Here is an 18,015-nt window from a genome sequence, read left to right on the forward strand (position 1 = left end):
TGTTTATTATGCTTATAAATAAAGAAATTATGCACCTTTAGATGAAAAACAAGCAGTCTTAATTATTCAGTATTCAGATATAAAGACAACATCTTAATTATTCAGATGTTCATTCAGATTTAGATATCTGAATATTAATGAAAACATGAGGCCTTACACTCCATGATGAAGTGTTTTAAAGTCGTATGGATTTAGATCCAATTTAGATCCAGAGTGGACAATATCAATAACGGCTTGAGCTGTTACATCCATCCTCTACTAGCTAGGGTCATCTCAAAACTGAATATGTGTCATGTCTTGTCTAGTTATTTATCTCTGATTTTTCCTCGGTCTACGTCTACCTCTCATCAAACCTATCAACGCAACCTCTTACACTTTTTTACTAAAACATTTGTGGTCTTTCTCTTCACGTGCTCAAATTATTTGAATTTCATTTTCAACATTTTCCTGTTACGATGGGTACTCCCATCGTGTCCTGATGTATCTTTGTTCCTAATATTATCTCTTTTAGTATGCCCGCACATTCATTTAAGTATCCTCATTTCTAATATCTTTATCTTCCAGACGTGCGAATTATTGACTGGTTAACATAGTACCTCGTATACAAAGTTGACCCAACAAAAACTCTATATAACTTATTTTTAATTCTCGCCGATATGTTCTTATCACATAGAACATCCGGTTTAAGCTTCTATTTCATGCATCTGATTCCAAAACATTTGGGCGACATCGGCATGATGTCTCCATTTTATTAAATTGTCTACCGAAGATATCATAAGCTTCTTCTTTTAGGAATAATCACATTTCCATCAGCCTCTAACTATGTAACAATAAACTCATACTGATGTACTATATTTTAGTCCTGCCCAAACTACAGTTTTTAGACTTTAGTTTCTCTCTTATTAGTTTATTAAACTTTTTTTTATGCTATTAATAACTCATCTTACTTTTTCCGTTTCACTTTATTGTTTTACTTTTTTTTTTTTTTTGTAAAAATCTCTCTTTTTTTAAATCAACTTTTAAAATTTTGATTTTTCATATGCAATATTTAAATATATAAGATTTAAAAAATGTTGATACGTTTTACATATCTTATATCTAAAATCTCAAAATTCAAAAAATCTTCTTTACATTTTAAATTCATAAAAAAAGGGCAGCCCGGTGCACTAAAGCTCCCGCTATGCGCAGGATCCGGGGAAGGGCCCAACCACAAGGGTCTATTGTACGCAGCCTTACCTTGCATTTCTGCCAGAGGCTGTTTCCAGGCTTGAACCCGTGACCTCTTGGTCACATGGCAGCAACTTTACCAGTTACTCCAAGGCTCCCCTTCACATTTTAAATTCATAGTAAATCGAAATTAAACATTAAATTGTATTTTTCATTACTCAAGATAAGTATCTAGAGAAAAAAACTTCTATGAAAAAGACCGGTAATAGCAAATTTCTTTCTATTGCATCAAGACAAATCAGAAAATCGAAAAAAAGAGCAAAAAGTACAAAGAAAAACTTGTGGGCTCATAAAAAATATCTTTAATGCCCATTGTATAACAGGCCGCCCATCCTACGTTTCTTCTTCTACGACCGCCAATCTGATCAAAATCACATACAAACACAATCAATCACGGCCAGGATTCATCTGTCACGAATTAAAACCTCACCGACAATTAACATTATCTCTATTCTTACAGAAAAAGTAGTAAAAAATATCTCATCCTTATCCATTCCCAATTCCTTCCGACTTCTTCTTCTATATCTTCATCCTCTATTTATATATATATCCTAAAAAATTTCATTGATGATTTTTCTTTATCTAGATTTTCACAGAAACGATGATGGTACAATCAATGGCTCTCAATTCCTTATCTTCTTCTATTGTTGGAGCTAATAATGAGTTTGATTCTTCAAGAACCTCATCTTCAAGATTTCAAGTGAATTCGTCGACAATTCGTTGTTGTTCAAGGAGTCATGCTTTTATACCAAAGCTCGAGCCTTTTAGCAGAACCAAGTTTGATAGAGTTGTAAAAGATCCCCCTTTGATTGAAAAATCAGAAAATGAACTTGCAGGTATGTCCTAGATCTTCTTTATTTGTACGTGTATTTTCTTGATTGATGCATTTCCTTCGCTTGTTGTAAGTTATTTACTTAGATTGCTCGTTGGATTTATCATCAGAGACAGAATTCAAGATTTGAAGTTAATCGATTCACCTGAACCCATAACCGACCTCTGGATCCATCCTGATTATTCATGAATCTTCAATTGTTTATCTTTTCTTGAAGGAAAAAAAGAATTACAAGAAAGTAGTATTCGCTAGTAACAATTATAAAACAGCTTTGAATGGAGCTACGATTGAGGTTAAATACAACAAAAAAGTATCGGATGTAATTTCATAAGTGGCCTCGAGAGAGGGTGGAGTCAGAAGTGTACACAATCTTACCCCTTACCAGGTAGTGAGGCTGTTTAGGATAGTTTTTCCATATTTAGAAATTTGTTAAATATAATTAATCAATTAAATTTCTGATTTATTCTAGTTTTTGTAGTTGTTAAATGTTAAATCCATGTTCATATTCCCACACAAAAATTGGGATGGAATAAATATCTACTAACTGAGCTTGCGTTTTTGTCGTCTAAAGTACTAAGCTTTATCTGCTTGTTTGTTTACTAATGGACTCTGTGTATGTTATTGTGCAGATTATTGTTCTGTTCTAGAAGGGGATGATTCCTATAGCTGCTGGCAAGCCTATTTTGAACTCAAAGATCTTGAGGTAAGTTCTTTATCAGCACACCTTCATATGTTCTGAAATAAAATTCTGCAGCATTTTCATTTGTCAGAGACATGCTATAATAGGCTTTTGATTCAACAGATTAATTAGTTCCTGTCTACGGACTTGGTTATTGGGGGTAATAAATTGCATTAATTGTCAACTTAACCCGATTGGGTAGAATACAGACACTCTATCAGTGCACCGAACTTAAACTCTTTAAGTTTAAGCATCGAACTAAGAAGTAAAAGCTAATGTAAAAGAGCTCAGAAATCTGTTTTCATTCTGTGTGTGTATATGACTTCCAGATGAAATCAGCTAACAATTCTATCTGAATTGGATTCATAAGTTAGAATTGTCCATATAGACAAAAACACTATGTGGTTTTTTTCCATTTGTCCAAGTCTTGATAGACCTACCAAGTTACTGGTAGGTATCCGTGGAATTAGTCGAGCTTAAGGTTCTTAAACAATATGTCCATCAAGCCAATTAGATCTTTTTGTAAATTCAGGTTAAGTGGTCTATTGTCCAAATATTGTAATGATCTTAAGCTATGTAATGTGTAGCACCTTCCAACTCTGTTATTGAACGTGATTTTGATTTTCTTTCCAGAAAGAAGCACCAAAGGAGGAGGTAGAGAGACTAATACTTCAAGCAGGGGGAGTAAAAACTCTCATTGGCTACTTGCATGGAGTTTCAGATATGCACAAAGACAAAAAGGAAAGCAAAGAATCAGCCAAAGCTATTAATCTTGATGCTAAACGGGCAAGAGGACCTTGTCCTATACCAGATGGATTGCCAAAGACGAGAGCGGAGCTTGAGGAAGAGGAGAAAGCTAGAATGCCAGATTCACCCTATACCAAACTGCTCAGAGCCAAAGGAACACACCCTGTTTGGTACTCGACTACACTTGACTAGTGATATGGGGCTTCATAAAAAGCATGCTCTTTTGAAGCTTCAGAGTAATAAAGTCAAGCAATGGAGTTGAATAGTTTATATCTTGGCCAATGTAGTAAAATTTCCGGTGATGTAATGTTAAGCCTGGGGGGTTGTTATCACATATTTTTGTTAGTGTTAAGCATAAAATAGTGTGCTTTATCGGTAGGTCAGGAGTTGCCATTTGTTCTGAATGTAAATATGGTTTGTTTTATAATTGCAGTAAAGTTTCTAAATACCCTTTGATCTTTTATGGATGATGTCAAACTGATGCCCCCCCTGCCCCCTTCTTTCAGTTTTCTATTCCCAACTTGAGCATATTGGGCTAGCTGAACATTGTGATGTGCGTTTGGGCTGCCAACAGTCACTTTTTCAATCAACTAATCTCCATTTTGGTGAAAGGCCTGACCTCAAAAGTAAGTTCTCATCACAAAAAATATCACTAATAACAAATAACTCGTCATATCAAGCCTGATACATAATATGAAAAAATACGGTATAACCTACTATAGCCAGTTAAATTGTAAGTATGATACATAACATCGCAAATACGCTATATTAGAATGTCTTACTCAAATTACTCTACTTTTTTTTTTTGGAGAACTGTGCATTAATAAGTTGTAAATTGATTTGATGCAGGGCTTTTGTTTGAGAGAAAAGAATCAAGTGTTGGAATTTTAGTGTGTGGCCCAAAAAAGATGAGACATGAAGTTGCAAACATGTGTTCATCTGGTTTAGCGTCCAACCTTCATTTTGAGTCAATCAGCTTCAGTTGGTGATTTTTTATTTTAATTTTTTCCCCTCATAATTTCAAGAGAATATAATGCATTATAATGCAATGGAAAAATAAGATACTACTATTTTTGTTTGTTTGTGTGTTTATGGTCTGGTTGATTGAGTTTTGAAAGTGCTCCTGTGATATGCTTTCTTTGTACTGTGAAAATGTAAAAAGATACAGTTTATTCTGTTTTTAATCTTTCTCATTGTCATACTCCGTCGTTCATCTGATTTGACATAGAATTTAAGAAAGTTACGAAATTTTTTGAATCTTGTGATCTTAAATCAGAGATATGTAGAACATATCAAATGTTGTTTAATTTTGTAGTTTTAAACATATCATGTGAAAATTTATAAATATTAAAAAGTTGACAAGTCAAACAAATTAAAATGGATGACATACAAAGTAGTGTAAAAGGTAACACGGAAAAAGGTCAAAAGTGTCTTTAAACTCTGAGAAACTGAACAAAAATCTCTTTAGTTAATACTTTGGTCCAAAAATGCAGGAGTGACTCAAGGTAAGGCTAATAAAGCGTTTGCTTTAGGCCCCAAATTTTTGAGAATCAAAAAATGTTAATAGTGAATTTTATTATTTTAATTTCATTTGAAATAATATTGAACATTATAAAAAAAATACAAAATTTAAATAAAAGAAGAAAGAAAGAAGAATTATCTACTTTTTATAGGCAATATTTTGGAACTTTGAATTAAACAACTCAAATTTTCATATTAATAAATAAAGTTTTTACAAACATATTCAAGTAATGTATTGCAAACAAATGGCTAGTCTTTTATTAACTAGAATTAATCCTTACTTTTATAAATAATAATACTGTTATATGAAGTTAAACGATTAATATCTTTTAAGAATATAAACTAAAAACATATGTGTGTGCATGTGTATATATATTTAAGACCTCTTGTTTTACTTCAATTTGAAAAAAGATTAAAAAATAAAAATATTTTCTATTTCCACTAATCCCTTCAATATTTTGCAATTTGTAGCTAAAAAAAAGGTATCAAATAGTTAATATGGAAAATCGCTATTTGATTTTTATTTTAGTTATTAGTATAATTTATTATAATGTGGAGATTCAACGATTTCAAATTAGGCCGCCTACAATTTGTCAAACTAAGAAGTGCAAAATTAATATTCCAATTAACAATCCATGACCTTGGCCCGCGGATTTTACACGGTAAAAAAGATTAAGTGTAATTGGTGATTTTCCATTCTAATATGTAAAGGATGAATCAAGAATTAACCCTGTTCACACATTTCTTGATTCCAAGAAACTCAACAACCTGCTAAAAATTGTTTCAAGTTTATTTTGACCCTCCAAATTCTATGGTGCTCAAAATTCATTTTAGGCTATCAACCATTAAATTTCCTTCCTTTCCTATATATAATACCATTTTCCTTTGCAGAATATATTACAATAAGCAGCCTTGGGCCTTACCCATAGGTGGACTTACAATCATGGTGGCCTTGGGTTGCTTTCTCTTTTTCCTTGTATCATTCTGTTCTTTTTCTCCATCATCTTTTGCATTATCTGATATTGAAGCCGCTTCTATTGCCCGTCGACAGCTTTTAGGTGGCAATGGCGAGCTTCCAAATACGTATGAGTCTGAAATTACCATTAACATGACATTCGCGAATGCCAGGTTGAAGAAAGCTTATGTTGCTCTTCAGGCATGGAAGAAAGCTATTTACTCTGATCCAACAAACTTCACGGCTAACTGGGAGGGTAACAATGTCTGTGCCTATAAAGGTGTCTTTTGTGACAACGCTCTTGATGATCCCAATATCTCTGTTGTTGCTGGGATTGATCTTAACCATGCAGACATAGCTGGACACCTCCCCGTGGAGCTTGGCCTCTTGACTGATGTTAGTCTCATCCATATTAATTCCAACCGATTTTGTGGAATCATTCCCAAGAGCATTAAAAATCTTATGCTTTTGGATGAGATTGATTTCAGCAACAATCGTTTCGTGGGACCATTCCCGGATGTTGTGCTTGAGTTGCCTAAACTCAACTTCCTTGATCTTAGGTTCAACAACTTTGAAGGTCAAGTGCCTTCCGCGCTATTTGAGAAGAATCTTGATGCAATATTCATCAACAATAATCGATTCCACTCGACCATCCCTGAAAGCTTGGGCAATTCCACTGCTTCCGTGGTGGTATTGGCGAATAACAAGTTCTTTGGTTGCATCCCAAGCAGTATTGGTAAAATGGGCAACTCATTAGATGAGCTTGTATTCACTAACAATGAACTCTCTGGTTGTTTACCTGAAGAGATTACTAAGCTCACGAGCCTAACACTGCTCGATATTAGCGGAAATAAGTTTGTTGGATCGTTACCTAAGGATTTGAAGTCGATGCAGAAAGTGGAAATCTTTGACATTGCATCGAATAAGTTCATAGGAAATGTTCCAAAGAACCTTTGCACGTTGCCTAATTTAGCCAATTTCACATTCTCTAAGAACTACTTTGAGAGCATGGATGAAACATGTATGCCATCAGAGACGAATAAAGTTGAGATAGATGGTGATGAGAATTGTTTGGGGGGGAGATCAGAGCAGAAGACAGAGAAAGAGTGTTTCCCTGTTGTGAGCAACCCTGTTGATTGCAGTAAAGGTCATTGCGGAGTTTCACGGGAAGGACAGAGTCCAAAAGATCCACCTAAAACATCTCCGCCAAAATCCCCGACTCCTTCAAAACCACCAACACCAACGAGTCCAAAACCAAAGCCATTTCCACCACCACCAGTAGCATCACCTCCTCCACCTCTAGTCGGATCTCCGCCACCTCCGGTAGCCTCACCACCACCACCACCAGTAGCCTCATCTCCACCCCCAGTTAACTCACCACCACCTCCCGTCCACCCACCACCACCACCTCCTGTTCACTCACCTCCACCTCTCGTCCACTCACCACCACCTCCGGTAGTATCACCTCCACCTCCCGTCCACTCACCACCACCTCCGGTAGGGTCGCCTCCACCTCCAGTCCACTCACCACCACCAGCGGTAGCATCACTTCCACCTCCTGTCCACTCACCACCACCACTGGTAGCATCACTTCCACCTCCTGTCCACTCACCACCGGTAGCGTCTCCTCCACCTCCAGTCCACTCACCACCGCCACCAGCAGCCTCACCTCCACCTGCTCAGGTATTCTCTCCTCCACCACCTGTCCACTCACCTCCACCCACTTTTGAGGAGGTCGTTCTTCCCCCAACATTGGGCTCGCTGTACGCCTCACCACCACCACCAATTTTCCAAGGTTATTAAGAGGTTCGCCATTCTGATTTTCAATGGCACAAAAATTAGTTAAAACAACGTGTACCAATCAATCTGTAAACACACGTAAGAGCTGAAAAAACTTTTACAAACTCAATTGTAAATTGTAAATTTGTTATTAGATGTGCTCTAATTGAATAAAACATACGCAGTGTCGACATATTTCATTATTTAGATCCTATCAATTATCTTGATTGAAAACGAGGCTGAAAGTATTATCACTCCATGTAACAATTGTATCACATTTCAATTGTTGGTTACGATCTTACGCTAAAAACATTGTAGGACCATTTTTTCTTTTCGTATTGTGTTAATTTAAAAATAATTAAGATATTTTAACAAAAACAAATCCTATAAGTTGATATCATTCCATTTGATGTGGTTTTGATGGACAAAATTATTTCGTATCTGTTGTTGATATGAACCGTTAAATATTGTGAAATTAGTTGAAGGTAGCATTTGATTCGAAATTCTCTAAATATTCTTTAGCAAGTTATTTTTGGGTGAAGTTTCACAATGTGTTTGACCATAATTTTTTTCGAGAATATTTGACTATTTCAAAAAATATGATTTATATCCGTAAGTTCTAAAAAATATTAAAAATACACAAAAAATTATATTATTATTTTATAATGAACATATTCTGTTAAAAAATAACCTTATTGCATAATTGATAACAATCAACAATAATAAAATAACAATATGAGCAAGAACAATGCATTAATCGCATATTCAAATTTGTCACTGATTCAGTTGGAATTATAATCCATTAAAAATAAATTGTTTTTTTTCTCAATCTTGTAGCTCAAATTATAACTCCAATTTTTTCGAAGAAGATAGAGAAATATTAGTTGAAATAATAAATAATGAGTAATTTTTATAAAATATAAAAATTTGGGGTAATTTTTAAATATTTAAAACTTTCAAATACTAGAATTTGGCCAAAATATTGATTTTTTCTATTATTTGAGAACTTGAGATGTTGCCAAATATATTTTATCAAATTGTATGACCAAACACCACTTTCCAAATTTTTTCCAAAAATATTTGTGACCAAACGGATCCGAAGTTTGAGCAAACTTGCTCGAAAATCACGGTTAACATTTTTAAAAAATAATTAATTTTGCCAAAACAAGAAGCAGAGTAGTTCCCTAATTTTTGTGAGCACAAATACGACGCCGGGTCGGGTCAGGAGTGCAGTGTAATAGTAGTATACGACGTCGCCCCGTGCCAGTTTCGCCGTAAGAAGCAAGTTTGAACTTTCACTAACTAGATCGGAATCAATTTGTTCCCCTTACCAATTTCCGGCTGTGAAAATCAATAGCTACATCGACCCTACGATCTTCTCAGATGGTGGACGACACGACGAAACCTTCGACTGAAGAGATTGTGGAAAAGAACGAAGAAGCTCAGCAACCTCCAGTGCCAGGAAGCGCCGGCAGTGGTGGAGGCTGGGGAGGCTGGGGATTTTCTGCGTTTTCTTATATCTCGGACATTCAGAAAGCTGCTACCACCGCTGCTGAAGAGATCTCCCGCAATGTACTCATCTTTCCTAGCATTTTTTAACCTTCTTTCTTAGCATTTTTTAACTCCAATTTTCCCTTTTTCTTTTGTTGCATTTGTAATGTAGCCGCTTTTATCTCGTTGATCTTGCTGTTTAGATTTACTTCCTTTTGATAGATAGCGTTGTTTCAAATGTAAGAGACTTTTTTGATCTTGTTTGTTATATTTCTTTTGGGTACTAATGGGATGTTATGATTTTTAGGCGCAACTTCACAATTTATGTGAATGAACTATGAGTAATTTCATCTCTTTTTTTTTCTTCGAAATTTTGGAGAAAACATTTTGTGCTAGCTCTACCATATTAGACAATTAGTTTGTTTTGGACTCCTCTTTCAGTAATGGGTACATATCACAAGTTTTGCTATGACTTAACTGAAAAATGCCTAAGATTGCTTTATGATATTAGTGATAATTGAGAATTCAGAGTCGTTTGTATCGAGGCTGGAGTTGGATAGACTCCCCTAGGGGGAGCATGTGTGGTTCTACATCATTTCTACTAGCTACTGTGATATCCTTCTGCAATGATCATCAGCAACATTATAGTTGACATTAGGTCTGTTTGTACATGGGAAGTGTATGAGTGATGCAGAAACCCACAAGAAATCTTTTATATTTGGATACTGGTAAGCCTGTAGCTGAATTGTTGCACTATTTACTCTGATGCACACCTGTGGCTGGTGTGCCTGTTTATTTAAGCAAGATGAATTATTGATGTGATCCATCTAAATTTCTGTTTTGCAATGTAGTAGCATTATGGAATTTTGACAGGAGGAGACTGTAGAGGGTTTTCTTGGGAGGCAAAGATTAACTTCAGCTGATTTAAATTAAATTGACATTCGTTGAAACCAGAACCGAATATTTTCCGTTCTGTAATTTTGTAAAAACTTATTTCTAATTGGCATTTAGATTCTGTTAAGTGATTTTGTAGTTATCAGTTCTAGTCTCTGAAAGGAGCTCGTGGTAATTATGTATTAGTGCTTGAGAGAATGAGAGTAGTACCGTAACTTGATGTAATCCAAACATTTGAGTCCTATCACTCGATTGCATGCCATTTGAATTGAGTTATTTCTTTTCCTTTTCACTTTCCGTTTTTATAGGACTAGTTCTACACTTTGCTAATTGAGAATTAGAACAATAAAATGTGTTGAGGCCCTCGGATTAGTAAACTTTTGGTTGACAATTGTGGGTACTTGTTCTTTGTTGTTATGGCAGGGTTACACACTTAAACATACACCTTGAATGTCTCCATGCATTATATTTATACGCGTTTTCACTTGCACAGGCCGTTGAAGCAGCTAAAACAGCTGCAAAAAGCCTTGCAGATGTGCACAATGCTCTGGAAGACACTGAATCCTTGAAAGAGGATGACCGAGAAGTATTGGTTGAAGAGGAAAGTGAAGATGAGAATGACAAAAAACGTAAGGCTGCTTTAGAAAAATTAGAGAAAGCTGGTGAAGACTCATTGCTTGGCCAGGCAAGTGCTATCAAACTAGTTGTGTTGTTTAATGACTCAATAGGGGATCCATTTTTTATTTTTTAAAAGTTTTTCTTGAGCATTAATATCCCTTCCACAATCGACCCCTATTTTCCGCTAATTTGTACAAAAGTATCTTAAGGTTAGAAGTAGATATGCTATAATTGGTTGGTATGTCGTGCTTTAACCTTCCAAAATATGTGCAGGGTTTGAGAGTTATTGACCATTCAGTCGAGAATTTCACTTCAGGAGCTTGGCAAGCATTAGGAAATGCATTCAAAGGAGGTTCTGATTTAGTCCACAAGTATGTCTTCTTGTGTATGCTTGCAACATGATTGTTGAACAAAACTAAACTTTACTTGATCAAAAGAAAAAAAACTGATCGCAACATGATTGTTATTTTTCTTACTCCTGTTTTCTGGAACCTTCACCTCCTAGGGGTTTGCTACTTCGGAGCAAGTTTTTAGATTTATTTTAAGCACTTGCTCATCTTGTGTTTGAAAAGAAATGCTGTACTTTACGGAGCTGACTGTTGGGGGACAAAATGGGAGTTTGTTTTTGTTGACTTCTGTTGTTTTATATAGTTCGTTGTGCTTAATTTATTGTGGCATGGTTTAAAATTTTTATGATTTTGACACATGAATTGGTGAATATTTCCTCTGGCAAATTAGGTGAAAAAATGACCTGGAATAAAAGAAATTTTTATTCTTACATATATCTGGACCAAGAGAAGTAGTCTCAAACTCCAACTGTTTGGAAATATGGAAATTAAGCACCTTCCCATTAAGCATGAGAACTTTGTGCTCCTGCAATGTTAGTTTTGGAGTCCTTGTAAGTAGGAAAGGACAGTAGGACTGACTGATCTTCTTTTGTAAATTTGGACCCAAGATAGAATTTTATGCTGATGAATATACTGTTACCAATTTCAATCACCTGCTTATTCCTTCCGTTTAGTAATTCGAAAGTTGCCAAGCAAATGTTATTTTGCCTTTTGTTTTAAGGCTTGAAAATTCGGCTGCAAGTATTGCTGGATCAGTTCAGCATGGTGGCTTACCTGCCACAACTGGTTCCGTTGCACCATCCATACTAGAGGTTTGCATAAGATTTGATTTGCTAATCTTTTTGGGCTGGTAGAGTGTGTTTTAGCATGCTGTTTTTATTGTGCACAATTTCTTGCAGACTGGAAAAGCTTTTACTGCTAAAGGAATGCATGTGCTTGAGCTACTTGGAAAAGAAACTATGGATCTTCTGATCTCAGAAACTGGTATTAGAGTTGACCCAGGTTCCAAAGAAGGGGGAGGAGAAGCAAATGAAGATCAGTTTTATGAAGAAGTTACATTTGATAGATGCTTTTATATATATGGAGGTCCTGAGCAATTGGAGGTCAGTTCCTACTCAAATTGATCTTTGTACTTGGTTGAGTTTGTTCTGGAAATCCAGTGTCTTATCATGTGAGTTACACACAGGAGCTGGAGGCATTGTCCAACCATTATGCTTTGTTGTTCAACAGAAGAAAAGCAAAGATTCCATCTGATCAAAGGTCTTCATATGATGGAAAACTTAAAGAGGTTCAGCAGATTTTTGACTTGAGTTCTGAAGTATATGGAAGTGGTAAAGAGTCGGGAAAAGGGAAGGAAGTTGAGACTGGCATTGCAGACAGCACAGATGAGGTGAAGAATTTGCATGAATCTAGTGTGAACAAGGCTGCAGAATTGGCAGCAGGGTAAATATTGAACTTTAATATGCTTTACCTGTTATGAATTTTCTTCTACTTCAATATGTTTTACCAAACATCTAGTTCTTGACAAATATATGGGAGCAGGGAGCATGTGATTGAAATGTTGACAGTTCGTGAATCCAAGCACTAAGTTCTTGTGCTTAGTAGCGTGATTACCTTAAAGCTTGTGTCTAGTTGCTAAGAACTGGGATACTGGTGTTAAGTTCTGGATTTCATTGAATTGCAGATTTACAAATGTTTTGGTTGGACTAGCTCCTAATGACATGGTTCAAAGGACTAGTCGAAGACTGGATACTCTTCATTCAGAGGGTGTTCATGTATGTAAATGTTTAGTTAGTCTGTAACTTTTGATCAAAGAAACAAGCAGCTTCTCCTTTGGGAGTTACAATCTACTTAATTTCTCACTGATTGTTCTTATGTACATAGAGACTTTCAGAGTTGTGTTGTTTTGCTGCGACTCAACTTGTAATGCTTGGGAAATCAATCATTTCAACTGCAAATAAAGTTGCGGACCAAGATGCAAATGCGGAAATTGTGAAAATGGAATGGCCTGAGGATTCAATTGAAAGAGCTAAGGTAATCCGAATGAAGGCATGTTCAATGACTGGATGTGTTGAAGCAGTTTCTTCCAGCTTTATTACAGGTAGATTTCTGTCAAACATATAATTTTATGCTTGTATGACTTTTATATTGTTTCTATATTCCCTTTCTAGTAATTTCATCTGCAGTCCATTGTTTTCTTCAGCTAATATTGATAGATGACCAACCCATTTATGATGTCTGGTTTTGTATATAAAAAAATTCAGAAAGATCATCAAAGGAAGCACATGGTAGGAATTCTAGGATTATGTACAAATAAAGGAATTTTTATGATTTATTTTACTTTTTTTGTTTTGCTTTTGTTCCTATAGAGAAGTACTTAGTCAACTGGTGAAATCAAGCATGTTTGCTGGTCTAGTTCTTCTGTTTAAGTTGTGTAAAGTTTTATTGTAGTTAATTTAGTTTACAAGGTCTCCTCGTAAATGTTTTGGCACATATGAGAACTGCTGTGTTCAGTGATTGTTATTTCAACTGATGATGTGTTTCTCTGCTCCTGAATTCAAAATTACTGGTCTGATAATGTTGAAATGAGGTGATAGAATTTGGAGGAAGGTTTGCCTCCCTTAAGACAACACTTTTGTCAACCCGTGGTATGAATAACACCATGTTTCCTTATGATATGCTTGTTTTTGGAGTAAAAACTTGGATAAAGTGGATGGCGTCTATCTCTCTTGATTAGCTTCATTATGCTTTTGCAGGGATATCGGAAGTGGCCGAAGCATATTTAGCAGCAGCGAAGGGTCTATGTGCTGATTCACATGAGGTTCCACAGAAATCAATCCAGGAGAAGGCCAATGCATATGCTGAGAATCTTCGTGCAGCTCATAGCACAGCCATAGGCAAAATTCAGGATGGCCTTAATTATTTACCCTATGTGGTCATCTCAACCTCAATGCCTGCTGCTTGAAAAAATTCTTGATGCAAAATTTCACACTTAGTGCTTCTTTTAGCTTTCGTTTTTCTCTCTCCTCCTCCTCCCCTTCCCCTTCCCCCTCCCCCCCCCCCCCTCCCTCTCTCTCGTGTAAATAACTGTATTTGGTAAGTTCTTCCTATACCTTTATCCCTTGAGATTGTACAATCTGGGAGTGCTGTCTTCCTTTCTTCATAGGATGAACTTGTATGATATCTTCATCAACTCTTAGCTACAGAGAGTGTACTTTCCTTTCTGTTTTTATCTTAAGGAAAGAAATAAATTTTATTTTGATGGACGAATTCAACAACCTTCTTATTTGGGCTCTCTTGTGCAGACATAGGTGGATCTATTGCTCTTTGCTATAGTAATAAGTAGTTAGTACAGTCGGACTATATATGTGAATTTTTAAAAAAACCGCAACCTAAACTACTGACTTTAAATTTAAAATCTGGCCATGTCTGTTGAGGATATTGATTATCATGGCAGATTATTTTACGTTGATGTTTGTGAACTTTGTTAAGTACTTTATGTTGAACATGAAGAATCACCGAGGAAATGATCTCTTATGGCCATTTGTAAATTGAATATTTTAAAAGGGTGTGCAAAAATTGGAGCAACCAATAAACTAAATCGGAAAAATAATGGATTATTGATTTTTAGATCTCTTATGCGTAATTGTTTTATTTTATAAAAAGAACATAAAATTAAAAATAAGTTGGCGAAAGACTATAAAATCAAATCTCACGTAATTAAGTTTTTTCTCTTCCAAATAATCTCTTATTACCAATTACTAATTGAATAATAAAAATGTTTTTTCCAGATCTCTAATAAAAAAATATAAGTAAAAATAAATTTACCAAACTGCTAAAAAACCAAATTTCCCAACGTTAAAAAAACCTTGGACAAATGCAAATATCAAGATATGTCCACATTCAATGTATCCCATTTAGTTCTGTCGCTATATATATCATGTGCCAAATTGCCCCCACCACCTAAACTACCAGATTCTCTTCTCATCTCATTTGTAACCAAAAAAAAAAGAAGAAGTTTAGTATCATGGGAGATGGTAATGAATCATTTTTTCAAGAAACAGAACACAGGCCAAAACAGAGCACAATTGAGGCAGAAAACATACCCTTAATTGATCTATCTCCAATTCTAACCACTGATCTTTCAAACTCTTCTCCAGAAATTACAAATCTTGTTGCAGAAATTGGTGATGCATGCAAGAACTGGGGTTTCTTTCAAGTAATTAACCATGGTGTTCCATCAACGTGTCGCGAAAAAATAGAGAGAGCATCAAAGGAATTCTTCTTGCAGCCTACTGAGGAGAAGAGGAAAGTGAGTAGAGATGAAGATAATCCTTTGGGGTTTTATGATACAGAGCATACTAAGAATGTTAGGGATTGGAAAGAAGTTTTTGATTTTGTTGTGGAGAATCCAACTATTTTGCCTGCTTCTCATGAACCCCATGATATGGAACTCATGGAACTGACAAATCAATGGCCTAATTTCCCTACTAATTTCAGGTACTTCTATTACTACCTCCTTCCCAATTTAAGCGTCTTAGTTTCACTCAACATGGAATTTTAACAATCTTGTGGTTTTAACTTTAAAATATGTGTACTCTTTAAATTTTGTGGTCTTAAACTTGCTAGGTAAGACGTTGGAACAACTTGACTCAACATTGGCTTCTACTTGTGTTATTATTACTACGTTGTTCGGACTGTTCAAAAATATTAATGTTGGATCTTCCAAAAAGTAAAATGCACTACTTTTTGAAGGATTCGATACACACCCTTATATTGATTTTTGAAGAGTCTGAGCAACTCTATTCATGATCTAGAAAGATACACTCTTATCATTATATTGATTTTTGAAGAGTCTGAGCAACTCTATTCATGATCTAGAAAGATACACTCTTATCATATCCCTCTATGGTGTATTATTTTTATGAATTCTGTTGGCGTAAATCCAGCCTAGATTTAAGATGATAAGAAATTATGCATTGGTAACAAATTGTTATCCTTTAAGCTGAGGAAATCTTATTTACTGGCAGAGACGGGTATGGACTTAGTATATTTTTTTTGCTAGAATTGTTCATCTGATTGAAGTTGAAAGGCAGTTGGTGGGGGCAAATCCACTGGTCTTACAATGAGCTCCCCTGGTTTAGAAGTAAAGTAGAATTTTGTATTCAAGCTAAGATATATTGGTGGCCTTCCCTCACTAGTGGTTTAGTACATTGTTGTAATCAAGCAAAAATATAGACTCCAAGGTAAGGATGGCAATTGGACAGGCGGGGCAGGGCAAGCTCTTATTGGATTCCAAGGGCCACCAGCACATTATCATGACAGACTTTAGTTGTCTGCTGGGTGCCTCATTTTTCCTTTTTCAGTTTTTCTAAAGTATTGACGCATCATAGATTGTATTGTAGCTGCATTTAGAAATGGTTCTATGATCTAATAGTTTGGACTTTACAGGGAGGCATGTGAAGAATACGCTCGAGGTATTGAGAAACTGTCCTACAAGTTGTTAGAGCTTATTGCTTTAAGCTTAGGCCTATCATCCAAAAGGCTCAATAGCTACTTTAAGGACCAAACAAGTTTTATACGATTAAATTACTATCCGCTATGCCCAATTCGTCATTTGGCTTTGGGGATTGGCCGTCACAAGGATCCAGGTGCCCTGACTGTCCTTGCTCAAGATGATGTTGGAGGCCTTGAGGTGAAACAAAAGACAGATGGAGAGTGGATACAAGTTAAACCAACTCCAAATGCTTATATTGTCAATGTTGGTGACATAATACAGGTATGACTTTCGTCCCATGCTGCCTAATTCTTGACAGAAAAGCAAAATACTTTCATTGAGCTAACACCATTTTCTTGGTCTACTGGAAATTAAAAAAAATCACAGGTTTGGAGCAATGACAGATATGAAAGTGTGGAACATAGGGTGGTAGCAAGCTCCAAGAAAGAGAGATTTTCCGTTCCATTTCTCTTCAGCCCGTCTCACTATGTAATGGTTGAGCCTCTGGAGGAACTGACAAATGAAGAAAGTCCAGCAAAATACAAGGCTTACAACTGGGGAAAATTTAGAACTACAAGAAACCTTAGTAATTTCAAGAAACTTAATGTTGAGAACATTCAAATATATCATTTTAGAATTGGTGACCTGTAATGACAAATGTAGTCTATGAGAAGTCTTGTACTATTAAGCTGTTGTTTTGAGCTGGAGGGTAATAAAGTGATGGTCTTTTTCTTGTAACTAGTTTCTGGGAAAAACCCTGATCAAGTTTAGCACAGTTTTGAAAATAAAAGAAGCAAAAAGTATGCAACTTCTCAAATAATAATTTTGAGATAACCGTCAAAAATACACCAGAACTATCCTTTTTTTAGTTTCATACCTAAACTATTGAGAGTGTGAGTTTTATACCTAACTATCACTTATTAGTTTGAGAAACATATCTCTCTCTTTTATTCCACTCTCATCATGGATATGTACTATACTTTCTCTTTTATTTTAAAAAAATTATAACATCACATTCCACATGGCAAAACGTTCCACCTTAACAAAAAATAAATAAATTATTATAATTAGTTAAAATTAAAGATTAAAGTATTATTATCTCTTGCCAAAAAAATTATAAAATAAAATATAAAATATTTTACTCATCTCACTCAACCACTTTCTTCTCACCATACCCCCCCCCCACCCAAACCCCATTTTTTAGTTTTATTTTTATTTATTATTTTTTTTTTATAAAAGTTTTAAAAAAATTCTTACTTCCTCTCTCCCACACGCCCCTTAAAATAATAATTTAGATATTTTTATTTTTTTAAGGAAAAAAAATCTTATCCCGTTTCACCTAACCCTCCGCTTTAATTTTTTTTTTCTCGTTTTGTGTTAGATATATACATATAATTTAAGAATGTATTTTTACTTCCCGCAAGACTT

The 18,015-nt window shown here is 35.4% G+C and overlaps 4 protein-coding genes across 4 annotated transcripts; all 4 read left to right on the forward strand.

Annotated features, from left to right (window-relative positions):
* The first annotated feature begins 1,716 nt into the window (after nt 1–1,716).
* Nucleotides 1,717–3,933, forward strand: LOC129885502 (CCG-binding protein 1). Its single transcript, XM_055959798.1, has 3 exons — nt 1,717–2,063; nt 2,689–2,762; nt 3,372–3,933. The coding sequence occupies exons 1-3, from the start codon at nt 1,829–1,831 to the stop codon at nt 3,675–3,677; spliced, it is 615 nt and encodes a 204-aa protein (XP_055815773.1). The 5' UTR covers nt 1,717–1,828; the 3' UTR covers nt 3,678–3,933.
* A 2,016-nt stretch (nt 3,934–5,949) lies between these two features.
* LOC129884500 (pollen-specific leucine-rich repeat extensin-like protein 3) lies at nt 5,950–7,828 on the forward strand. The gene has a single exon (XM_055958796.1). It carries the CDS (start codon nt 5,950–5,952, stop codon nt 7,762–7,764), a length of 1,815 nt encoding a protein of 604 aa, XP_055814771.1. The 3' UTR covers nt 7,765–7,828.
* Nucleotides 7,829–8,928: 1,100 nt separating this feature from the next.
* Nucleotides 8,929–14,360, forward strand: LOC129885503 (uncharacterized). The gene is made up of 9 exons (XM_055959799.1): nt 8,929–9,312; nt 10,619–10,810; nt 11,017–11,114; nt 11,812–11,902; nt 11,990–12,193; nt 12,277–12,533; nt 12,775–12,865; nt 12,975–13,191; nt 13,847–14,360. The coding sequence occupies exons 1-9, from the start codon at nt 9,124–9,126 to the stop codon at nt 14,053–14,055; spliced, it is 1,548 nt and encodes a 515-aa protein (XP_055815774.1). The 5' UTR covers nt 8,929–9,123; the 3' UTR covers nt 14,056–14,360.
* Nucleotides 14,361–15,047: 687 nt separating this feature from the next.
* LOC129885504 (protein DMR6-LIKE OXYGENASE 2-like) lies at nt 15,048–17,325 on the forward strand. The gene is made up of 3 exons (XM_055959800.1): nt 15,048–15,590; nt 16,542–16,869; nt 16,975–17,325. The coding sequence occupies exons 1-3, from the start codon at nt 15,118–15,120 to the stop codon at nt 17,236–17,238; spliced, it is 1,065 nt and encodes a 354-aa protein (XP_055815775.1). The 5' UTR covers nt 15,048–15,117; the 3' UTR covers nt 17,239–17,325.
* The last annotated feature ends 690 nt before the right edge of the window (nt 17,326–18,015 follow it).

Source organism: Solanum dulcamara, chromosome 4 (assembly GCF_947179165.1).
Source record: "Solanum dulcamara chromosome 4, daSolDulc1.2, whole genome shotgun sequence".
In the NCBI taxonomy this organism is placed as follows: Eukaryota; Viridiplantae; Streptophyta; class Magnoliopsida; order Solanales; family Solanaceae; genus Solanum; species Solanum dulcamara.

Coding starts and splice junctions, on each gene's coding strand:
- LOC129885502 (XM_055959798.1), top strand. CDS start 1,829: ATGATGGTACAATCAATGGCTCTCAATTCCTTATCTTCTTCTATTGTT. Junction 2,064..2,688: donor ATCAGAAAATGAACTTGCAG/GTATGTCCTAGA, acceptor GTTATTGTGCAG/ATTATTGTTCTGTTCTAGAA. Junction 2,763..3,371: donor TTGAACTCAAAGATCTTGAG/GTAAGTTCTTTA, acceptor TTTTCTTTCCAG/AAAGAAGCACCAAAGGAGGA.
- LOC129884500 (XM_055958796.1), top strand. CDS start 5,950: ATGGTGGCCTTGGGTTGCTTTCTCTTTTTCCTTGTATCATTCTGTTCT.
- LOC129885503 (XM_055959799.1), top strand. CDS start 9,124: ATGGTGGACGACACGACGAAACCTTCGACTGAAGAGATTGTGGAAAAG. Junction 11,115..11,811: donor GGTTCTGATTTAGTCCACAA/GTATGTCTTCTT, acceptor TTTTGTTTTAAG/GCTTGAAAATTCGGCTGCAA. Junction 11,903..11,989: donor TTGCACCATCCATACTAGAG/GTTTGCATAAGA, acceptor AATTTCTTGCAG/ACTGGAAAAGCTTTTACTGC.
- LOC129885504 (XM_055959800.1), top strand. CDS start 15,118: ATGGGAGATGGTAATGAATCATTTTTTCAAGAAACAGAACACAGGCCA. Junction 15,591..16,541: donor AATTTCCCTACTAATTTCAG/GTACTTCTATTA, acceptor TGGACTTTACAG/GGAGGCATGTGAAGAATACG. Junction 16,870..16,974: donor ATGTTGGTGACATAATACAG/GTATGACTTTCG, acceptor AAAAAATCACAG/GTTTGGAGCAATGACAGATA.